The sequence below is a fragment of the Triticum aestivum genome, chromosome 6B (assembly GCF_018294505.1).
Source record: "Triticum aestivum cultivar Chinese Spring chromosome 6B, IWGSC CS RefSeq v2.1, whole genome shotgun sequence".
Classification (NCBI taxonomy): Eukaryota; Viridiplantae; Streptophyta; class Magnoliopsida; order Poales; family Poaceae; genus Triticum; species Triticum aestivum.
The window spans coordinates 513,483,078-513,504,323 of record NC_057810.1 but is presented as its reverse complement, the minus strand read 5'-3'; the positions used below and the strand labels follow the sequence as shown (position 1 = coordinate 513,504,323).

The 21,246-nt window shown below is 47.5% G+C and overlaps 1 protein-coding gene across 3 annotated transcripts; it reads right to left on the bottom strand.

The window, feature by feature from the left end:
• Window positions 1-16,597: 16,597 nt before the first annotated feature.
• Window positions 16,598-19,833, bottom strand: LOC123137721 (uncharacterized). Of its 3 annotated transcripts, XR_006468473.1 has the most exons (5): window positions 19,614-19,833; window positions 18,816-18,882; window positions 18,664-18,718; window positions 17,299-18,585; window positions 16,598-16,949 (listed from the first exon to the last, which is right to left on the bottom strand). XR_006468473.1 is itself a non-coding variant. In XM_044557563.1 (4 exons), the coding sequence occupies exon 4, from the start codon at window positions 18,522-18,524 to the stop codon at window positions 17,430-17,432; it is 1,095 nt and encodes a 364-aa protein (XP_044413498.1). In that variant the 5' UTR covers window positions 18,525-18,585; window positions 18,664-18,718; window positions 18,816-18,882; window positions 19,614-19,833; the 3' UTR covers window positions 17,122-17,429. The 3 variants fall into 3 exon arrangements, 2 of the variants coding, with proteins under 2 accessions (XP_044413498.1, XP_044413499.1); XM_044557563.1 differs by lacking the exon at window positions 16,598-16,949 and having other exon boundaries at window positions 17,122-18,585; XM_044557564.1 differs by lacking the exon at window positions 16,598-16,949 and having other exon boundaries at window positions 17,122-18,585; window positions 19,618-19,818.
• Between the last annotated feature and the right edge of the window lie 1,413 nt (window positions 19,834-21,246).

Sequence of the window (21,246 nt, the reverse complement as noted above, 5' to 3'; positions counted from 1 at the left end):
CTGCAAATCACGCAGAGTCATCCATCGCGTCTCAACCACAATCCGCAACCCTGGCCGAGTCTTCTACAAATGCCCGAATCATATGGGGTAATAATATGTTTAAGTGTTGTTCTGCTGCTTTCAGTTGCTGATTTTTTAATAGTTTGGTTGATGATCTTCCAATTTGATTCGTGCAGAAAAGGGAAGATTCATGTGATTTGTATTTCTGGGAAGTTGCTGATTTGGGGGAATGCAACTACGTTGATTATTTGGTTAGCCGAGGAATCCCAATACCAGCAGGTTGGGGTGTTGGAAAAGTAACTGAAGGAACGGCAAAAGAGGAAGATGCAGAGCAGAAGGTTAAAGATGCAGTTCCTCTGATCATGGCCAAGCAACAGCTGCTGAACGACCTTGACAGCAATGAGGAGATGAAAGAGCTTGTGAAGATAATGGGCAAAATCGATGTGCTCTGTAGGATGATTGTCTCTTTATTTGCAGTGTATGTAGCACTCGTGATGTATTCAGTGGCTACGACATGAGCACTTTGCTGCAACTAGTAATGAATGAAACCTGTGTAGCAGGCTGGGCGTAGTGTTGTGAACATCTAATGATTTCTATTAATGGAAATCAGGGGGTATCCCCTTTTGCTCATATAAATAAATAAATAGCAGAGGCCCTGTCGGGTTCTCATTCGAAGACGTCGAGCAAATTGCAGTCCAACAACAAACTATGCCATCAAATTCAAGTTTCACATCCAAATATGAGTACAACTAAACAACAATGTCATCATGTTTTAGTTGTCATACAATCACCAAACACAAATCAGCATACATAACAAGTGATGTTCTCACAGCAAAATACTAAACAACATGTTCACCAGGTTTCAGTTGTCATAGCAAACACAATTTCACATAGTAGATAAAAAAACGTCTTCTGACAGGCAAATACGACAAAAGCAATGTAATCATCATCCACAACAGCAGCGTCAACATCTTCGCCATGTGTATCAGTCTGAATCGTAATTCCCCATGGTGTCATCTTCTTCTTCGTCCTCAACGTCCTCGAGCATTGGCTTCTTCTTGATCAACTCTTGTATGTCCACAGCACGACGGGCAATCTTTTCGCCGGCGTCATTGACGTGATGGTTCTCAAAGATATTAGGAACATCTGTGTTATCTTGTACATCAGGAGCAGTGTAAGCATCATCTTGTTGTGCAACTTCATTAAACGAATTCCTTTGCTCAAACCTTTGCGTACTCTCCAGTCATCGCTACGTGCAAATGTCTCTTCCAAGAAAAATATCTGTGTTGCTTGATTTGCCAAAATAAAAGGCTCATTGGTCTGGTACGCCGCCTTGACATTGATGGATTTGAAATAATCATCAGCTCTGGGTTTTGCGATCCTGGAAAACAGGTTATACCAACGACAGCACAACAGAACCACACACCGATGATCCTCGAAACTGGAGATATACTGCAACTGAACAATGTCTGCTATGTTAGCATACATTTCAGTTGTCTCTTTGTCATACATATCCGTGCTCATGATGGCACTGTTTTGTGTCTTCCTGCCTTCGTCTCGTGCAAGGGTGTTGTAGCGCACATCTCCAACAACACAAGATTCATAATGTCTTACCCGAGTATCAGGACCCATTACTAGTGAGTAAAGGGCATCATCAATTGCCTGCCCATCCTCCCGCATCTTCTTAACCTATGGTTAGAAAATAGACAAGCTGATCATCTTATGTACTCTATATATTAAAAAAACTAACAGTGCACTTCAAAAGCTTACATGGTTCTTGAACCATTTCACAAATCCTGCCATAACCAGTTTGTCAATGTTTCTTGGATTTTGCGGCAGTAACTCCTCTTTGTAGATGCTGCACAACATAGTGATCGCGTCAAACATCTAAATATATAAGAATGTGCTGCAAGTTTAGTAGATTACGATGTATAAGCTGTAGTACTGCACTTACTTGATATAAGGTAGTATCTCAGGACAATTATTCAACACATACCAAACCATTTTGTCCAAATCTTTAGGTTTGTCCTCTTGTCGACTCTCCCCTGTAACTCGAACAGAATAATCGAAAACATTGAGCCCGGGATTGTCTTCACCCACCTCTTTGCTAAGCTGATCAGCTGTTTCAATGTATTTTGAGCAGAATGTCAATGCTTCTATAGCAATGTAGGCCTCTGCAATGGAACCCTCGGGTCTAGCTCTGTTCCTAACATAGCCCTTGAAAGTGCCTAGCCGCCTTTCAATAGGGTACATCCAGTCATACTGTACTGGACCTCTAAGTAGTGCCTCATTAGGTAGATGAACAACCAAATGCACCATCACATCAAAGAAGGCTGGAGGATATATCTTCTCAAGGTCGCATAGGATAGTTGGTATCTTGTCTCTAAGACGCTCCAAAGCATCTATCCTGATATTTCTACTGCAGAGTTCCCGGCAGAATTGTCCCAACTCTGCAACTGCTCTGTATAAGTCAGGGTGGCCCAATCCTCTAAGGATAACAGGTAAAACCCTTTGAAGTAGGATGTGGCAGTCATGAGTTTTCAACCCTTGTACCTTGTTTCCATCTGCACTGACTCTCCTTTCAGGGTTGGAAGCAAATCCATGTGGGAATCTCACACGTGACAGGACCTCGCAGAATTCTTTTCTTTTTACCTTGTCCAAGACATACACAGCTGGTGCCATATCCCGTGGTTTACCTTCATCTTGCACCTGCAAATCCTTTCTGATACCTAGGTGTGTCAAATCAATCCTAGATTTTAAGGTATCTTTCGTCTTGCCTTCAATGTTAAGAAGTGTGCCGATAATGCTGTCACATATATTTTTCTCGATGTGCATCACATCAAGATTATGCCGCAGATCCAAAACTTTCCAATACTCCAAGTCCCACAAAGTGGACCTGCGGGTAAACAATAATCTCTCTTCTACCGTGCCACGCTTCCTTTTCCCGCTACCATTACCAGGATGGTTTCCTGGTGTAATATGCCTGACCTTCTCTAATTCCACTTGCAACTCATTGGCGGTGAGCCTCTTTGGCGCATCATGGTTTTCATGCTTTGCATTGAACACATGTCTTCGGTATTTTCTAGGATGCGGCTTGTCTTGGCAAGGAAACGACGGTGTCCAATGTAACAGATCTTGCTAAGTATTGCGTATGACAGCGGTCCTGTCACAGTGAACACATGCATTGTAACCATGTGTCGTTCGCCCTGACATAGTGCCCAAAGCCGGATAATCATGGATGCACCAAATTACAACAGCACACAGAAAGAAATCAGCTGGTGGGCTGCTATATAGGCCTCGAGTGAGAACACCCTTCCATAGCTGTTGAAGTTCCTCCACAAGAGGCTCCATGAACAAATCAAAATCCTTTCCAGGACTTTTTGGACCTGGGATGAGCAAGGCCATCATGTAGTTTGATTCTTTGGTGCAGACATTTGGAGGCATGTTGTAAGGGATAACAAGCACTTGCCACATGCTATATGTGGCGCTCTGGTGGCCAAATGGGTTAAATCCATCTGAAGCTAAGCCAAGTCTAATGTTTCTCGGGTCAGCAGAAATCTCGCTAGCCCTTTCTGAGACCACAAAACATAAATGCAGAGCACCTCTGAAGTTCAAGCACTGACTAGACATTGTAATTCATGGTAAAAGAAATCCAGTCACACTCATACTCAATATCAACTAAACACAAAGCATATAAATGACAATAGTGCTCTCCAGCTGGTGCTTTAATAAGAAGATGATGACTCAACAATAAAACTAAATAGAAGGCCCTTCGCAGAGGGAAGGAGGGACTTGCAGAGGTGCCAAAGCTCAAAGCTTTTAAATAGAGATGAATATAATTTTGGGAGGTATGCTTTCATTGTCAATGTAGTGATCAAGAGTTCCCAATATCTTCCATGAGAGACATTATAGGCGGTTCCCAAACAGAAAGGTAAAGTTTTTACTCCCCCTCCACCAACAAACACAAGCCATGGCTAGCCGAATCATCAGGTAACCTCTATACCAACAACAATCCGGGGGCGTTTTGTTTCATTATTATATTTTGATTTTGATTTTGATCATAGGACTGGGCATCCCGATTACCAGCCACTTTCTCGTGAATGACAAGTGAATAAGAACTCATCATGAGAATAACCCACCTAGCATGAAAGATACTGACCGCACCCTGTCACTTCATGAGCGATTCGGGCATACAAAACAGATTATTATTTGAAGATTTAGAGTTTGGCACATGCAAATGTACTTGGAACGATAGGTAAATACCGCATATAGGTAGGTATGGTGGACTCATATGGAATAACTTTGGGTTCAAGGATTTGGATGCACAAGCAGTATTCCCGGTAAGTACAAGTGAAGGCTGGCAAATAGATTGAGGAGTGACCAACTAGAGGGCGACAACGGTCATAAACATGCATTGAGATTAATAAACATTGGGTACAAGCATGAGTAGGATATAAATCACCATGAACATAACAATCATGGAGGCTATGTTGGTTTTGATTCAACTACATGCATGAACATGTGGCAAGTCAAGGCACTTGAGTCATTCAGAGTAGGATACCATCCTATCATGCTACATCATAACCATTTTAAATGCATGTTGACACGCAAGATAAACAATTATCCACTCCTAGCTATTTAAGCATGGCATGAGTATGATCTCTAATTGTCATTGCAAACATGTTCATTCATAATAGGATCAATCAAGAACGATGAGCTAATCATATTTACAGAAATAAAATAGGTCAAGTTCATACCAACTTTTCTTCAACTCAATCATTTCATCAAATCTCGTCATTATTACCTTTCACTTGCATGACCGAACGATGTGAATAATACTAATGGTGCACGTGCCGTGGACTAAGCTAGAATCTGCAAACATTTATCCAAAGGATAAGACAAGGTAATATGGGCCCTTTGTTAGATCAACAATAATGTATATGAGAGCCACTCATCATTTTCATCGTGGTCTTCACCTTGCGACCTAAAGAAAAGAACTTCAAAGAAACACACCGACATATTTTTGGAGTTTTTGTTTTCTGAAGCAAGCAAAATGAAAGGAAATCGAAAACGAGAAAAACTATTTACATGAGAAAGCTCCCAACAAGCAAAACAAGAACGAGAAATCTTTTTGGGTTTTGTTTTAAAACTACGACTAACTAAACTAGAAAGAAAAACTGAAAAGAAGCGAGAAATATTTTTGGATTTTATAAAAGTTTTTCAGGCACACAGGGAGAAAGCAAGAAAAATAAACTAGCACGGATTATAGAATGAAAAAGTATGAACACAGACAACTAGAATGAATGTGTAATGCATGAATATAATGTTGGTGGGAAATACGTACTCCCCCAAGTTTAGGCTTATGGCCTAAGTTGGTCTATGGACACGGCTCGTAGTAACCCTCTCCTGGATACTACGGAGGATCCTAAGGGTTCCACTAGCTGGCGTGCTCCTGTGGCTCCCACTGATAAACAGGCTCCTGGTATGGCTCATGTGCTGGTGTTGGCTCAGGTGCTGGGGGTTGTGTCAGACCCCAGTATGCGTAGATGTCATCAGACATAATAGTGTACCTGCCTGAATAAAGATCGAACAAAGCAGGTGCAGGCAAAGTAATAATCTCTCGAGTACCCTGACTGAATACTAAGTTGTAAAGGAGTCGGTTGTGCTTATCATTATCAATGAAATGGTGCGCTACCATGCTAGCATAGTCTAAATATTTTGTGGGTAGCGGCATCTCCTCCTCCTCATGTCTAATAGTAATCTCAAAATGTGCAGCGAGGTGGGAGGCATAGATATCACCGTAGAAGATACTCTTCGAATGGTTTGTGTGTAACCGCCGAGCAACCATAGCGCCCAAACAAAAAGTTCTATCAACAAATAAAGCATGGCGCAAAATAGCAAGGTCAGGTGTGCTGAGCGATCCACTCTCCCAACGACCAATCAAACATCTCCCGGTAAATAATGAATAGTAGCGTAAAATGGGAAAAATGTAAACTAGCCACTCTCGCTTCTGACACTCCTCTCTCCCCTCACACAGTAGTTTCAGAGATGAAATCCTCCATGTCTCTAGGACGTGGATCACTGTGACTGCCCTCATAAGGTATTTTGCAAACATTGCAAAAATCATATAATGTCATTTCCTTAGGCACATCATACAAGTTGAATTCTACCATAGGTGGTTCCTTCCTAGGATAAAAGCGAAAACTTTGCATGGAGGTATTAGTGAGTAGGAGATATTGGTTGCACTTATCTTGGAGGAAGGGGATGATGCCGGGATTATGCGCCAAGTAATAGAAATCCTCCTAAATTCCCTCCTCCTTCAAGAATGTGTCACACGGCCGCTCACACGGCTGAACCTTCGCTGCACGCAAAAGATGGTATTTGGGCTTCTCCTCCGTAGTTTCCTCTGAATTACGACTTGATGATCCCCTTAATGACCTCCTCATGGCTTTTCTTTTCTTTGAAAATTTCTGAAATTTTTAGTGAACAAAAATAGAAGTGAACAAAACTCAACAAAATTCATAGCAACTACTCCTACAAGTGTCTAGAGGCCATATCTTGCACCAAAACTAGTTTGAACCATATAAACTTGGCATGCAAGCTCAAGAACATGGTCACCTACAGTTGCTAAATCTACAAATAATAAACCACTAGAACAAAAACTAATTGGACCAAAGGAGGAGTCACATATCGATGAACAATCCCCCAAAACAGTTTCAGAAATAGAGTTCCGAGCAAAGAGATCGAAAATGGCAGCAAGATGAGCAAGAACAAGGGTTTGAACAGGTTGGCGATTTTGTTTGGAGGAAGAAGTGCATGGGTGACAGCAATAAGTGAGGGGCCTACGTGGCCCCCACAAGTTTGCTAAGCGCACCCAAGGGGGTGGGCGCGCCCGATGAGCTTGTGGCTCACATCTGCACCCCCTGGGGTGTGTTCAGTGCCAATAATTTTAAAATATTACAGAAAAAATCATATTAAATTTTCTGGGCATTTGGAGAACTTTTGTTTTCTGGTCATTTTTTATTTCACGGAAAATTCAGAAAACAACATAATCATAGCATTTCTACTTTATTAATTCTAAATAACAGAAAGTAAAAAGTGGGTACAAAAAGTTGTGTTTGCTAAATTCATTGACCACATGCTCGCCAAAAGAAATCCATTAATAAGGTTGATCAAGTCTTATTAACAAACTTTTTCTGAATGACATGAAAGCGGAGAATCTTCGTATAACACTAGGTTACCTCAACGGGGATATGCACACTACTGCAGGATACAGCTAACGCTACACTACAATCAGAGACCCTTCGATGAAACTGTGTGCGTTGCATTAATCGCAAATGGTGATGTAATAAAACCGTCAAAAAAGATGCGAAACTTTTGCGATGGCGGAGACATCAAACACAATCCAGATTTTAGTTGCGTGTGCGAGCGTGGCATACAACTGATCCATATGAACTGTTTGCGATGATCTAGAACAACAGAAACGGGCAGCTAGATCAAGGTGTGTGCGATATACGGCATACAGTTCACTCCGATGAACCGTTTGCGATGATGGAGTTGAACACAAATGATTCGACGTAACAAGATGTGTGTGATACCCGGAAAACTTGTCGGTAATCAAAATTGTGTGCGATCATTATAGACAGCTCATACGATCTTTTTTTGTGAATTTTGTGCTTGACAGGGCACACGATTCAAGAAACCAACCTATGGGCGATAATGTAAAAGATCTCTATCTAATACGTATTACTAACCGTCTGTGACGAGATGTGAGTGAACGGAAACAAAGATATGTTGCAACCCTAAGAAAACATGTTGCAAAGCCCAAAGTGGATCATGTTGCAAAGTCCTGATCGCAACATGGGTCATGTTGCAACCCTAAGAAAACATAACCATGGAGTAATTGCAACTCGAGCGCAACACATGTCATGTTCTAAATGGTCGAAAAACGCTTGGACTGTCAAGGAGTGATAGCAACGCGAGGGCAACATGGGTCATGTTGTAGACCCCCGAGTGCAATATGGGTCATGTTGCAAATGGTCAGAAAATGCTTGGACAACCGTGGAGTATTTGCAATGTGAGCGCAACATGGGACATGTTGCAAAACCAAGAGCGCAACATGGGTCATATTGCAAACAGTCAAAAAAAATGCTTGGACGGTCAAGGAGTGCATGCAACTAAAGCACAACATGGGTCATGTTGCAAATCTCCGTGCGCAACATGAGTCATGTTGCACACCGGATCATGTTGCAATTCTCCGTGCACAACATGAGTCATGTTGCACACCGTGGGTCGCAGCAAAACGTCTGACACAAAAGTGATTGAACGACTGGTGCAAGGGGGCAAGTGATGTTGCAAAGCTAGTCCAACCTGCTGCCCGCGCGCCCGCGCTTCTGCCCATCCCCTCCTAGTACCGCCGGCGTCCGCGCGCCTCCATCGTCCGAGGAACAGCGCCCGAGCGCTCGCTGCCGCGCCGCGCCCGCAAGGTGTTTGACAAAACGCCTACAAGGTATGTATTGCTCAAACTTCATGAATTTGGTGCATGTTTTGAATTGTAGTTTTTATAGTATAGTATTGAACATTGTAGATGAGTTCGTCGTATGATTCTTCCGAAGAAGAATTTGATATGGAAGAGGAGGAGGATCTTGCAATGATCGTAGCTATGCATATCAATAAAAAACCGAAGCACGGTGGTTCGGTTATGGGTCGGGAGAAAATTTGGAGAGATAGGATTGATGCCCATAACAGACTGATGAAGAACTATTTCGTGGAGAATCCCACATACCCGGAGTCGTATTTTCGTCGCCGGTTTAGGATGAGCACCGACTTGTTCAGGCGCATTGCAGAGAAACTAGCGAGCCATGACCGGTTTTTCCAGCAAAGGAGGAATGCTGCCGGAGAGCTCGGGCATAGCACTTTTCTGAAGGTGACAGCCGCTTTGCGTATGTTGGCATACGGTATCCCGGCTGATCTAGTTGATGATCATTTGGCTATGAGTGAGAGCCAAGCCATCATGTGTGTCAAGCGCTTTGCAGTGGGAATTGTGCAAGTGTTTGGCGAGGAGTATTTGAGATCTCCCACTGCTGAAGACGCCGCAAGGCTATTGGCGATGAACAAAGCGCGCGGCTTTCCTGGCATGCTTGGCTCAATAGATTGCATGCATTGGAGTTGGAAGAATTGTCCAAAGGCATGGCATGGGCAATTCCACGGCCGTAAAAAGGGTTCCACTATAATCCTTGAAGCGGTGGCCGATCAGGAGACTTGGATTTGGCATGCATTCTTTGGAATGCCTGGATCTTTGAATGATATCAATGTTGTCAACCGGTCACCACTGATGAATAAGATTGCAAACGGTGAGTTGCCACCTGTGCAGTTTGTAGCAAATGGCCGTATGTACAACTATGGCTATTATCTAGCGGATGGCATCTATCCAAAGTGGCAAACCTTCGTGAAGCCGTTGAAAAAACCGGAAGGTAAGAAAAATCTTGATTTCCACAATGCTCAGGCGGCGGCTAGAAAAGATGTGGAGAGAGCATTTGGGATTTCGCAAGCCCAATTTGCTATGTGAGAGGACCGGCAAGATTTTGGGATCAAAAAATGCTTTGATACATCATGCACGCTTGTGTGATCATGCACAACATGATCATCGAGAATGAGCGTGGCCAAGATTTAGACTACTCACAGTATGAGCTCTTGGGACATCCCGTGCGAGTGCGGCGGAGGGCTGAAAGGGTAGCCCGTTTTGTTGCCTCCTATCATGCCATTCGGCGTCCCGCAACGCACAAGGAACTTCAGAATGATCTAATTGAAGAGTGGTGGGCATGGCATGGACGGCAAAGAGCATGATGATATCTGCACTCGACATTGTATTGTTCATGAACTATTTGTTGTGTTGTAATAATTTATTTTGAACTATTTATTGTTGTACTGAACGATAAACTATTTGTTTGAGTTGTAATGATTTATTTTGAACTATTTGTTATTGATTTTTATTTTGTTTGTTTGATCATTTTTGCTCATCTTCTTTGAAATGTACATGTGGTTTGTGCGGCGCGCGCGCTGTATTTTTGCGTCCTGCTGGAGCGGCGCGCGCGCTGCATTATAGCACCGCTGCTGGAGCCAGCGCAGGCGGGCGCGCAAAACCAGCCGCAGCGCGCGCTAACAGGTTTTTTGCGCGCGGCGCTTTAGCGCGGGTGTTGGAGATGCTCTAATTTGCAGCTCTAGTATTTTAGCGTACAACTCCGCCGGCTCCGCGGAGCCGAGTCTGGGAGCGGAGGGACTTCGAACACTCCCTTAACAGTACAGCTACGCTTACGCCTGACGAAACTGAATGTTTGACAACAAATTTTAGCTGACACCGCGGTCACCGCAGGAACGACATATGGCGTGCGTTCGTGTGTGCCGCCGCTCGCCGTGTGTGCCTGTGCAGATGCCGACTACATGCTGGGTCATCCACCCGATTACCTCGCCTCCATGGACGTGGAGCCACTCGTTGAACGGGTTGTTCTCGGCGAACTAGAACACCATGTATGTGTAGCCGCCGTGCAAGCAGGTGAACAGGTGAACGAGGCTCGACTGGTTAACGCGAGCCACGATGCTCACCTCGACGCAGCGCCCACGTAGCCGGCGGCAGTTCAAGAAGGTGAAGGAGAGCAACAAGAGGCGGCCGGAAGACTCCAAGACATGCCCGTACTTCCACCAGCTCGAGGCCATCTACCGCAAGAAGCACAACGGAGGCGGCGGCAGCAGCGGCGCCGCTGCCAGCAACGCCGTCGTGTCTGTCTCTGTCGTCGCGGAGCATCAGAACCTGAACCGGCACGAGATCGAGATCGAGGGGAAGATCACGACAACGACAAGAGGAACAACGGAGGAGTCGGAGCCGCGCAGGTACCGGCGACAAGCAACGGGCAGACAACGCCGACGACGGCCACGTTCGATCTGGGCATAAAAAAGGTAATCGCCCATACCATTTTTACCTTGAAGCCTAGCGTGTTTGAGCTCGATCGGTCGATGGATGTTTTTCGGGGTGGAAACTAACCGGACATGCGCTTGCCGTAAAGCCAGAAGACGCTGTGAGGGAGCTAAACGAGCAGCCGCACCGGGAGTTCACGACGGACGAGACCGACAGCGACGACATGGGTTAATTTGACGGAATGGCAGGGGGTTTATTGCAAAAATGCTAGTGCTGACCGGTCCAAGCTCTGGACTGCCACTTGTCACGCTGTGATTCGCTGTTGTCGGTGTACTAGAGTAGGGGTACCCTAGTACCCCGAACTTGTGCACGGGCGGTCGCAGCATCCCGCGGCAAGGCTTGCCGGGTGACCGCCAAGACCCTCCGTGGTTCCCTTGAAGACCATTCAAGAACAAAGTACTCAAACCAAGGCCCCGGCAAGAGGAGCTTGCCGGGAAGGCCAACCAAGGCCCCGGCAAGAGGAGCTTGCCGGGAAGAGACAAGACCCCGGCAAGAGGAGCTTGCCGGGAAGGCCACTCAAGGCATACCGAGAAAGCTTGCCGCGACGCGCCGCGCGTCCCGGCAAGGCCCGGTGAGCGACAAGCTCCCGAACACGACAAGGCGACGACCGCGGCAAGGAGCTTGCCGCGGGAAACCCCCACTTCGTGCCCGCGCTCCAGCACACCTGCTAACGTGTCGCTCTAGGACTCTCCCAAGCACACGTGGCAGGAGGCCGCGCAGCTAGGGGTGCGCGGTGGCAAGCAGGCGCTGACAAGATAACCATCATGGCAAACGGTGGCGCTCCTAACGGTCACTTTTTGCACTGTTTAGGCAACTCAGACGGGCATTCAATGACCTTGTCCCCTGCCGTCAGAGTTAGGTAGGGTGCACTGTGTCCACAGTAGCGGTAGCTGCACCTACCGCATCCTTTTCCATTTTTACCCTTCTAGTCTACGTTGCCACCTGTCGGTGACCCCTTGAAAGTATAAAAGGAGGCCCAAGCGCAACGTAGAGAAGGGGTTCGGCTCATTCGAAACATCAGGAACACTCTCACGCTCGGTCTGGCAGCGTCCATCGCTCCTGAGTAAGAATTCAATGCACTCAAACAAGCAGCAGTAGGGTTTTACGCATCCGTGCGGCCCGAAGCTGGGTAAAAACTGCTCGCGTGTACTGCCTCGATCCGCTCTTTGTGCGCTCTCCGCCTCCCACCGAACCGAAAGGGGCCCGGTCCCCATAGGTGTTGGTGGATCAGCTTCCCCCGACATCTTTGGCGCGCCAGGTAGGGGGCGTCGAGATTGCGCGAACCCGATCCGGCGTGCACGCGAGCTAAATCTTCATCGTCTTCATCGACATGCCACCGAAGAAGAAGGATTCAGAGGCAGCTGTTCCGTCTGCGTCGCTTTCACCGCCTCCGGAGCAAACGGGTGGTGGAGTGGACGCCGGCGGAAGAATGGGCGTCGACGAGGGAGGCCTCAGTGCGGCCAAGTCCAAGGACAAGGCGGCACAGACCTCGGCATCCATGCGCGCACCGCACCCCTCTCAGGAGGCGCGGGACCAACAGCGTCATGGCGTTCGCAGTGCCATACGTCCGCTGGGCCAAGATCAAGCTGGTGGTTCTCGTGGCGCTCAAGACCAACATGCACGTCAACATGCTGGCTCGAGCGAAGTACAGTCGCCTGGACGGGGCACTGCTCCTTCTAACGTGGTTAGGAGTCCGAGCAGGCCCCACTCCTCACACCGTTCACCTCCGCCACCCACCACTCCAGCAGAAGCCTTGGCGCGAGCTCAACTGCTCCTAGACTATCCTCCGACGGCGGACAAGACCGACGAATGGAGGGCCACTATCCGGAGCCTCATCGGCTTCGCCAACGGCGATACTGCGCGGCAACCAAGCACCTCGCTGCCGCGGCAGGACAGCCGGATGCGAGCCGATGGCAACAAGACTGGGGGAGGTGCGACTTCCATGCACTCTCCACTACGAAGGCCAAAATCGCCGACTCGCCGAGTCCACCCCGACAGCGGCTCCACCGCGTCATCGGACCCACGAGCTCGTCGCGACCAGCGCCAAGTTCTCCATGAACGACAACAAGAAGACGCTCGAACCCGCATCGAGCGCCGAAGAGAAGCGCGACGTCAATCCGACAAGCGCGCTAGGCCCTCGTTGACATGCATGCGCCAGGGGAATCAGGCGATCTGCCGTACGCGGTAGGTTGTCCTGCGTTCACCCGTGAGCTGCGGCAAGTCCAGTGGCCCAGCACAAAGAATTTCAAACCAGACGTACCAGAGAAGTACGACGGCAAGACGCATCCGTCGGAGTTTCTCAGCATCTACACCATCGTGGTGCAGGCTGCCGGGGGGCGGGACGACAAGATCCTTGCCAACTACTTCCCGCTGGTACTCAAGCCCAACGTCAGGTCCTGGCTCATGCACTTGCCGGACGATTCCATCTCCTCTTGGGCAGATTTATGCCATCAGTTTGTCGGCGCCTTTACAGGCGGCCACAAGCCACATGGCCAAGAGAGCGATCTTCATCTGCTCGCCCAGAAGGAAGGAGAGCCACTGCAGAAGTACATTCAGAGATTCAGCCGTGTACAGCACAACATCCCAGACGTCCACCCCGCCGCGATCATCAGCGCGTTCCATCAGAATGTGCGAAACCGAAGGATGAGGGAGGAGATGGCGATGTGTAAGATCAGAGACGTCAGCGAGCTTTACGCCCTGGCCGACAAGTGTGCACGCGCTGAAGAGGGGAGGAGGCTCCCCGGAGAGAAAGGGGAGCAGAAGCTGAAGAAAGGAGGAAATGAGAGAGTGCGGGTTTCTGTGCTCCCCTCCCGCTCTTTATAAAGGAGCGAGGTGGGGGCTCGGCCGCCCCGCTCAGCGAATCAAGGCACGAGAAGAGCAGGGAGTCGGGGCCAACCCGCTGCCTCTGCTCGCGACGGCCCAGTTTCCCACTTCCACCGTCCGCGACCCCAAGCGCATGGGAGCCGCATGGCGGGGATGCAGAACGATGGATGAGGCGGCCTCGCTCCGCCTCGTGATCGCGGGGAGTGGACGTCCCGAAAACCGCGCACCGGCCCCGTCCAGTAAATGCACCACGCCCCCACGCCTACCTCCGTTTAGGGAGGAGGGCGTGAACCGTCCCCATCATCATGGCCTGACGCATGCTCGAGGGGCTTAGCCCCGCGCACGCCGCCCGCGTCACCCACGACGCCGCGTTTGACGCGTGCCATTCTGGGCGTGCGCGATGGGAGCGGGGAGATATGCGGCGTGACCTAGGCCGCGCGTGCCCGTGCACTGTTTTGGGCCTGGCCCAACAGCGCTCGGCACCGTGTCTGGCCCAGGCCCGGGGGCTCCTGTCGGTGTACTAGAGTAGGGGTACCCTAGTACCCCGAACTTGTGCACGGGCGGTCGCAGCATCCCGCGGCAAGGCTTGCTGGGTGACCGCCAAGACCCTCCGTGGTTCCCTTGAAGACCATTCAAGAACAAAGTACTCAAACCAAGGCCCCGGCAAGAGGAGCTTGCCGGGAAGGCCAACCAAGGCCCCGGCAAGAGGAGCTTGCCGGGAAGGCCAACCCAGGCCTCGGCAAGAGGATCTTGCCGGGAAGAGACAAGACCCCGGCAAGAGGAGCTTGCCGGGAAGGCCACTCAAGGCATACCGAGAAAGCTTGCCGCGACGCGCCGCGCGTCCCGGCAAGGCCCGGTGAGCGACAAGCTCCCGAACATGACAAGACGACGACCGCGGCAAGGAGCTTGCCGCGGGAAACCCCCACTTCATGCCCGCGCTCCAGCACACCTGCTAACGTGTCGCTCTAGGACTCTCTCAAGCACACGTGGCAGGAGGCCGCGCAGCTAGGGGTGCGCGGTGGCAAGCAGGCGCTGACAAGATAACCATCGTGGCAAACGGTGGCGCTCCTAACGGTCACTTTTTGCACTGTTTAGGCAACTCAGACGGGCATTCAATGACCTTGTCCCCTGCCGTCAGAGTTAGGTAGGGTGCACTGTGTCCACAGTAGCGGTAGCTGCACCTACCGCATCCTTTTCCATTTTTACCCTTCTAGTCTACGTTGCCACCTGTCGGTGACCCCTTGAAAGTATAAAAGGAGGCCCAAGCGCAACGTAGAGAAGGGGTTCGGCTCATTCGAAACATCAGGAACACTCTCACGCTCGGTCTGGCAGCGTCCATCGCTCCTGAGCAAGAATTCAATACACTCAAACAAGTAGCAGTAGAGTTTTACGCATCCGTGCGGCCCGAAGCTGGGTAAAAACTGCTCGCGTGTACTGCCTCGATCCGCTCTTTGTGCGCTCTCCGCCTCCCACCGAACCAAAAGGGGCCCGGTCCCCATAGGTGTTGGTGGATCAGCTTCCCCCGACAGCTGTGGACCAAAACATCACATAGGGTGCCAAGTTGTGGGAGTCCTCAATAACATTTTGCAAGTTTTGGACTAAAACATCACATTCTGTGCAAGTTTGTGGATCTGGGATGCTATTACCTCTTCGCAAATATCGCCCGGCTGATTCGTAGCACGGGCCAAATTAATTTCACGATGCATCTAACAATATTGATTTCATAATGTGAATCTTGATATTTTTTTTGTAAACTTAGTCAAAATTAACAAAGTTTGATTTTAATTAAATATTTGATTTCTTATGCACAGGCACGTAACAACACGCCGCCGGCTATTCGATTTGACCGCTCGAAGCACACGCACCCGAGACAATACGAGGACACGCGAGTTGATGGCCACATAACTGCATCGGTCATCTTTGTTTTCTTTCTATCAACGTGATTCGAAATATTACAGGGCCACAGGGGTACACGAGGTATATAAAGGAGCTAGCCTACAAAGCTAACGTACCCTAAGTCCCTGACACCGGGCATGGACTCTCTGACGTGGTTAACTCCAACAGCACATGCATTGCGCAGCTCCATCGCGTATCCTCTTGGCTCCCTACCCTCCTTCACCATCCTATTGAGTTCCACGCGCATGCCAACAGCGAGGAATAGCATGTTCTCGACCAGCGTCTCGGGCACAAGCAGCTGAGCCCGGTGTCCTCGCTTGAACATGGCCATATTCCCACTCACCGGCATGCACGTGCAGCCGCACAGGCCTTGGCTCCACAACGTGCCTGTAGCGTCCGCCTTGCCACCGGCGAAGCGGAAATGGTACCTGCACCACCAGGATGGCAACGCCAACGAAGAACTGCGAAAATATGACGTCGCACCATGATCTCAGACCGTCTAAGTAGTCCAATGACTTGCTCATCTCATCGCTGCCAGCGTACGGCTTTCGACGGCGGCTGCAAAAGTGTGCATGCATGCGCGTAAATGTCTTTTGTGCGTGTTAATTAAATATGCATAGCGTTCCATTGATTTAACACGAACTTGTGTCGGCACAGTGGTTAGAGTAAGTGGGCTTCAGCAGAAATAGCTGGTTTGGTTCTCCTGCTACGCAAAGATTTTTTTTAAACTGACAGGTGGGACCCTCATAAGGTAGAGAGAGGGGGTTCTCTGATGTTTGACTAGTCAACAAAGTAAAATACAAAGCTATACAGTGAGGCAGTGACCCCTCAAATCGTATATAGTAACCGTATTGACCGTATTTTTAAGTACAGTGATCAAAGTGAGCTTTCAACACAAGTTCAATGACCATAGATGCATTTTACTATAAAAAAACAGTCGAACGATAACTATGCTGAGTAGCATAACACGGGCGCGCTCGGCATATGCAGCCTGCCGTGACAGAGCACACAATAGAAGCCGTCTTCGCCGCGTGGCACAAACTTGACTGAGTTCGGCCTTAAGCGAGTTTATTTTTTTTTGCCGGGTCCAACTTACCTGGCTCTCAGCAACGGCCTGCCTTTGTTGTGTTGCTGAGAACCTTACTCGGCTTACGTTGTCTTCGCCGAGCTCCGGTGGTTCGATACTCGGCAAGGACCAATTTTCCGGTAGTGACATTTATACCGCCAGGACAAATACCCTTGCAAAAATTGCCTTGGTCTTCCCCCAAGATAGAGTACACATGAAATGAACACAACAAGTAAGAGAAAGACATGAACGTCATTACAGAATATTTCAATCTACTGTGCTCATCCCAGTCCAAAAATAATAACACTATCATCATGGCCAAAAACGAGAAGCGTTTCTTGAAACAGTGGTAAAGAGAAAGTTGTCAAATCCGAAATTGATCACTTTATACATTAACAACCTTCAGTTACAAGCGATCAGATTGTGCACACCGAACTGAAGAGTAGCACAGAAACTACAGGATACAAGGTTCGATCCAAGCAATTCGTACTAGCAACGACTCAGAACATATACCATTGATATAACATATAATGTAATATACCTGAGAAATGTTCCCTCTCCAGCTCGACTGATTTATTGTTGATACCTGAAAGAAATATTGGTAGTTCAGGCTGTAGAGCCATCTATCTGCCAAACATTGTTGCCGCGTTCCACCTCTAATTCACCATTCAGCTAGAATACCCGGAAGTAAGATTGTTTGTTCAGGCTATAGCGCCTGGACCCGTGCTTGACCATCCGGAGCTCTGTTCCATGCTTGCCACAGCGCTTCACCTCCACGCCGGTGAGCACTGCGAACCTCTCATTGTACTGAGTGTTGGATATCCGACCTGTCTCAAAGAACTTGGCGATGCAAAACTTGCCAGAGCCTAAGTGCACAAGGTAGGAGTTGTGAAGGAACCATTCCTTAGGTGGCGCTAGCTCCTTCCACAGATTGTGCAGCTGAGGAGGCCTTGACGTGCTACTGAGGTCAGAGGTGCAAAGCAAGTCCCCATCAGATGACAAGCCAAACCAGAGCTTGTTCTCCGGGATGTACTCAGCATGGCCTCGGAATGGCAGCGTCCACTCTCCAAAACTGGTCCATGCACTGCTCACCGTGTCAAAGGAGTAGGTCGTTCCACCCTGTGACACCCAGATATCTAAATCATTCACAACCGTGTAGGCAGTGACTCTAGATAGGTCGCCATCCTCATCTGCATAGCCTCCACCAATAAATTGGTTGTCATCGAGACGATGGTTGCTGTTCCTGAAGGGAGGCGGTGGGAGAGAACGCCAGTACCAGCACTCTGGGAGATAGTCGATTCCAGGGTGGTGGCCATAGATGAGAGCCTCAAAGCAGTGGGAGGTGGTGGGGAAGGGGGAGCTTTTCATCACATAGAGCTTGCCACCAGCGATCACGGAGGTAGGCTCCCATATGGGTGTCTGCAGTGGCGGTAGGATGTGGAAGGCACGTGAGGCAACACTGTACATCAAGGTTCGGCCATCCTGGTCGATGGTGAGGATGTCGTTCTTGTCTCTGCTGACGGGCATGAATTCCACACTCCCGACCGGAGCCCCGTTATTTCGGCAGGGGTAGAAGGACATGGCAGGGCGAGGCAGCTCACTGGACTCAACCGTATTACCATCTTTTGCATCTGCTCCTCCTAGCTGTGTTGTTGTTGGCTTGGTTGGGTAAAATAAGCCCGACATATTGATGCAGTGAAGAGCGTAGGCATGGCGGTCACCAATGACGGTGTCAACAACCATATTAACAAAGCGGCGGCAGCTCATTATTGTCTTCTACAATCAGAATTTTCTGTATAAACCGATAATGAACTGGTCCTGCTTAATCCTGATTGCAGGAGAAAAATAACTCAAATTATTCACCTTCGATAAAATCGATATCATGGATTGTGAAAAAAAGTATTACCAGGCTGTACGAATCCAGGTGAGGTCTGCCCCTTCCTGCGACGGTGGAGTAGCAACTAAAATGCACAGATACGGATCATAAATTCGCCATTTTGGAAAAGAGCAAATACGGGGATATGTTAAAATGTATAGAAGCTAGGAACAGTGGATTACCTTCTTGTTTGTTCTCCTGAGGATGCCGAAGCAGCTCCAAACCTCTTCAATTGAGAATGTTGATGCACTGTTCCAATTCCAAGTTCCAAAGGGATAGAATTAGACTTTTAGCAAGTGTAAAATGAATATGGAGCAGAAAATCAAATCTTTAGTTAGCTGTACATCAATCGTGTAATACAAAAGGTGGAACCTGAAGATCAATCAGCTCACATGCAAAAGGAGGAATAATCACTTTAAACGGCAATATTTTAGGTCTGACTGTTAAACTCAACAACATAGCATAACAGTACCACTATATTCCCAATCATAAACAAGATTAGGGACGTCTATCATGCCAACAATAGTACAATACCACTAGTACTAGTGTCTTAACCAATTTCGGCCAGTATAACAAAGACTACTGCTGAGCTTTGACTTCAGGTCAGGATGATGCAGATAAAACAACTTAATCTTTTCCTTCTCATATATCGTCAGTCATTGCATGTTTCACTGCTAATATGTTTAAACCAAAACATTTGCTCATCTGAAAAAGTTAAATCAAACTACAATTTGTAAACATTTGAACCTACAAGCATTATCACAAACACCTATCAAGCAAAATCCTTTCACATGTAAACTTGAACATGCACTGGAAAAATCATGCAGCAAGTACTCATCAAGAAATAGTCATCATTTTATTCTCACAAATATCTGATCTACAGCAAGTGCTCATCCAATACAAAAATCAGGAGAAAAATTGAACAACTGCAGGATGCAAGAGGAAGGAGGGAGGGGGGATGAGGACGGAGTGGTGGCTACCTGCCTATGGACTGGAAGGCAGCGTAGCTCCAGGACGGCGGCCTTGCTGGGCGGGAGCTCCGGTACCGGCGGCTGGGCGGCGGGGCGGCGGAGGCTTCGGCCAGCTGGACGCGCCGCGGGCGGGCCGGCGGCGGCTTGGAACCCTAGCTGTCGCGCTCGGGAAGGAGGCCTGGTCGTTCGCTCGCGTGAGGGGAATATGCGGCGAAGGAGGCGAAGTGTAGGCTATATGGGTTTGTTGTCTACAGCGGCAGGCCTAGCCTACGTACATCAGTTTGGGGCTCCCATTCATGAATTTGCCCTATAACGCGCACGTGGACCGGCCCAAAGTACCGGTCGCGTGTACTTTTAAAATGATTTAAAAAATTAACATTAGTAGAAAAAATTAATCCTCAAAAAATAAAATAAAATTTAAAAAATCCTTACGATCTTTTAAAATATTTATTTATTTTAAACAAAATTACATCAATTGGAAATTGTGTTCATGTAGAAAAGTAATAAAAATCATAAACATAAACAAAAATAAAAAATAACCTACTAGAAGAGACGACAAAAGCTAATATAAAAACAACAAAAAATACAGAAAAATTATAACCAATGTTTCTTTAGAAACGCCTATAACTATCATACTTGTTATCATTGCAAATACACTGCTTTGGATCCTGATCCAATAAATTGCAAAGTAATTCATATAACTAAGAATTGCAATGAAATCTTTTGTACACATCTTCTCCATAATATCAATATTTGCAAGATGAAAAACTATCAAGACCTCATTAAAGAAACTACAGTTTTTTAGCAAAGTTAAAGAAACTACAGTTGAATTGGTGCAGCAATACCGTCACTCGTTCATCTGTACGAATTAGATAAAACGATAAAGGTTTCCAAAGCTGGTAAAAACTACAACCAATGTGCTCGTGCATCGAAGCTCCCTGGGCCAGCCTGTGCGTGCCTTTGTGGCCCGTGTGCGCATATTTTAGCGAAGCATGCTCTTTCATTTGGGGTTGACCGCCATATTTGGTTAGGCAATCCGGGTAACCATACTTTCATCCCTGTAAACACTGTGACAAGTTAAATAAAACCTTCACGAGATTGTCTGAAAAAAAGCCATGTGGTGCTACCAAGCTCCTTGGGCCAGCCTGTTGTGTGCCTTTGTAGGCTGGGATTTGTAGCAGCACATGGCTTATTGCCATAGAGGCTGGCCCAGCCCATTAACCGAGTGTTTCGACTTTCGACCATGTCTACGCATCTTGACTCATAATTTTAGTTATTTCCTTGTTTTTCTTGCCTTTTTGTTACTTTTTATTTCACCTTTATTTAAAATAATCTTTATGCTATTTAAAAAGATCATCGTACCAAAAAAAAGTCATGTGCTTCTTTCATCTTGAAAAAATAGAAAATTTCATAACAAGTGTTAGCTCATTTTGATAAATGTTTCTTGAAACTTTAAATATGTGTCCACGCTTCTAAGAAGTCTCTGTGTGTTTTCAAAAGTGTTCATGTTACTAAAAATGTGTTGGCACATTTCTAAATAGTGTTCACTCATTAGAAACAGATGTTCACAGAAATTTCGAAAGTGTATGTACCTGAATAAAAAGTTCGCATATTTTTGAGAAAAAAAATCAGGAATTTAAAA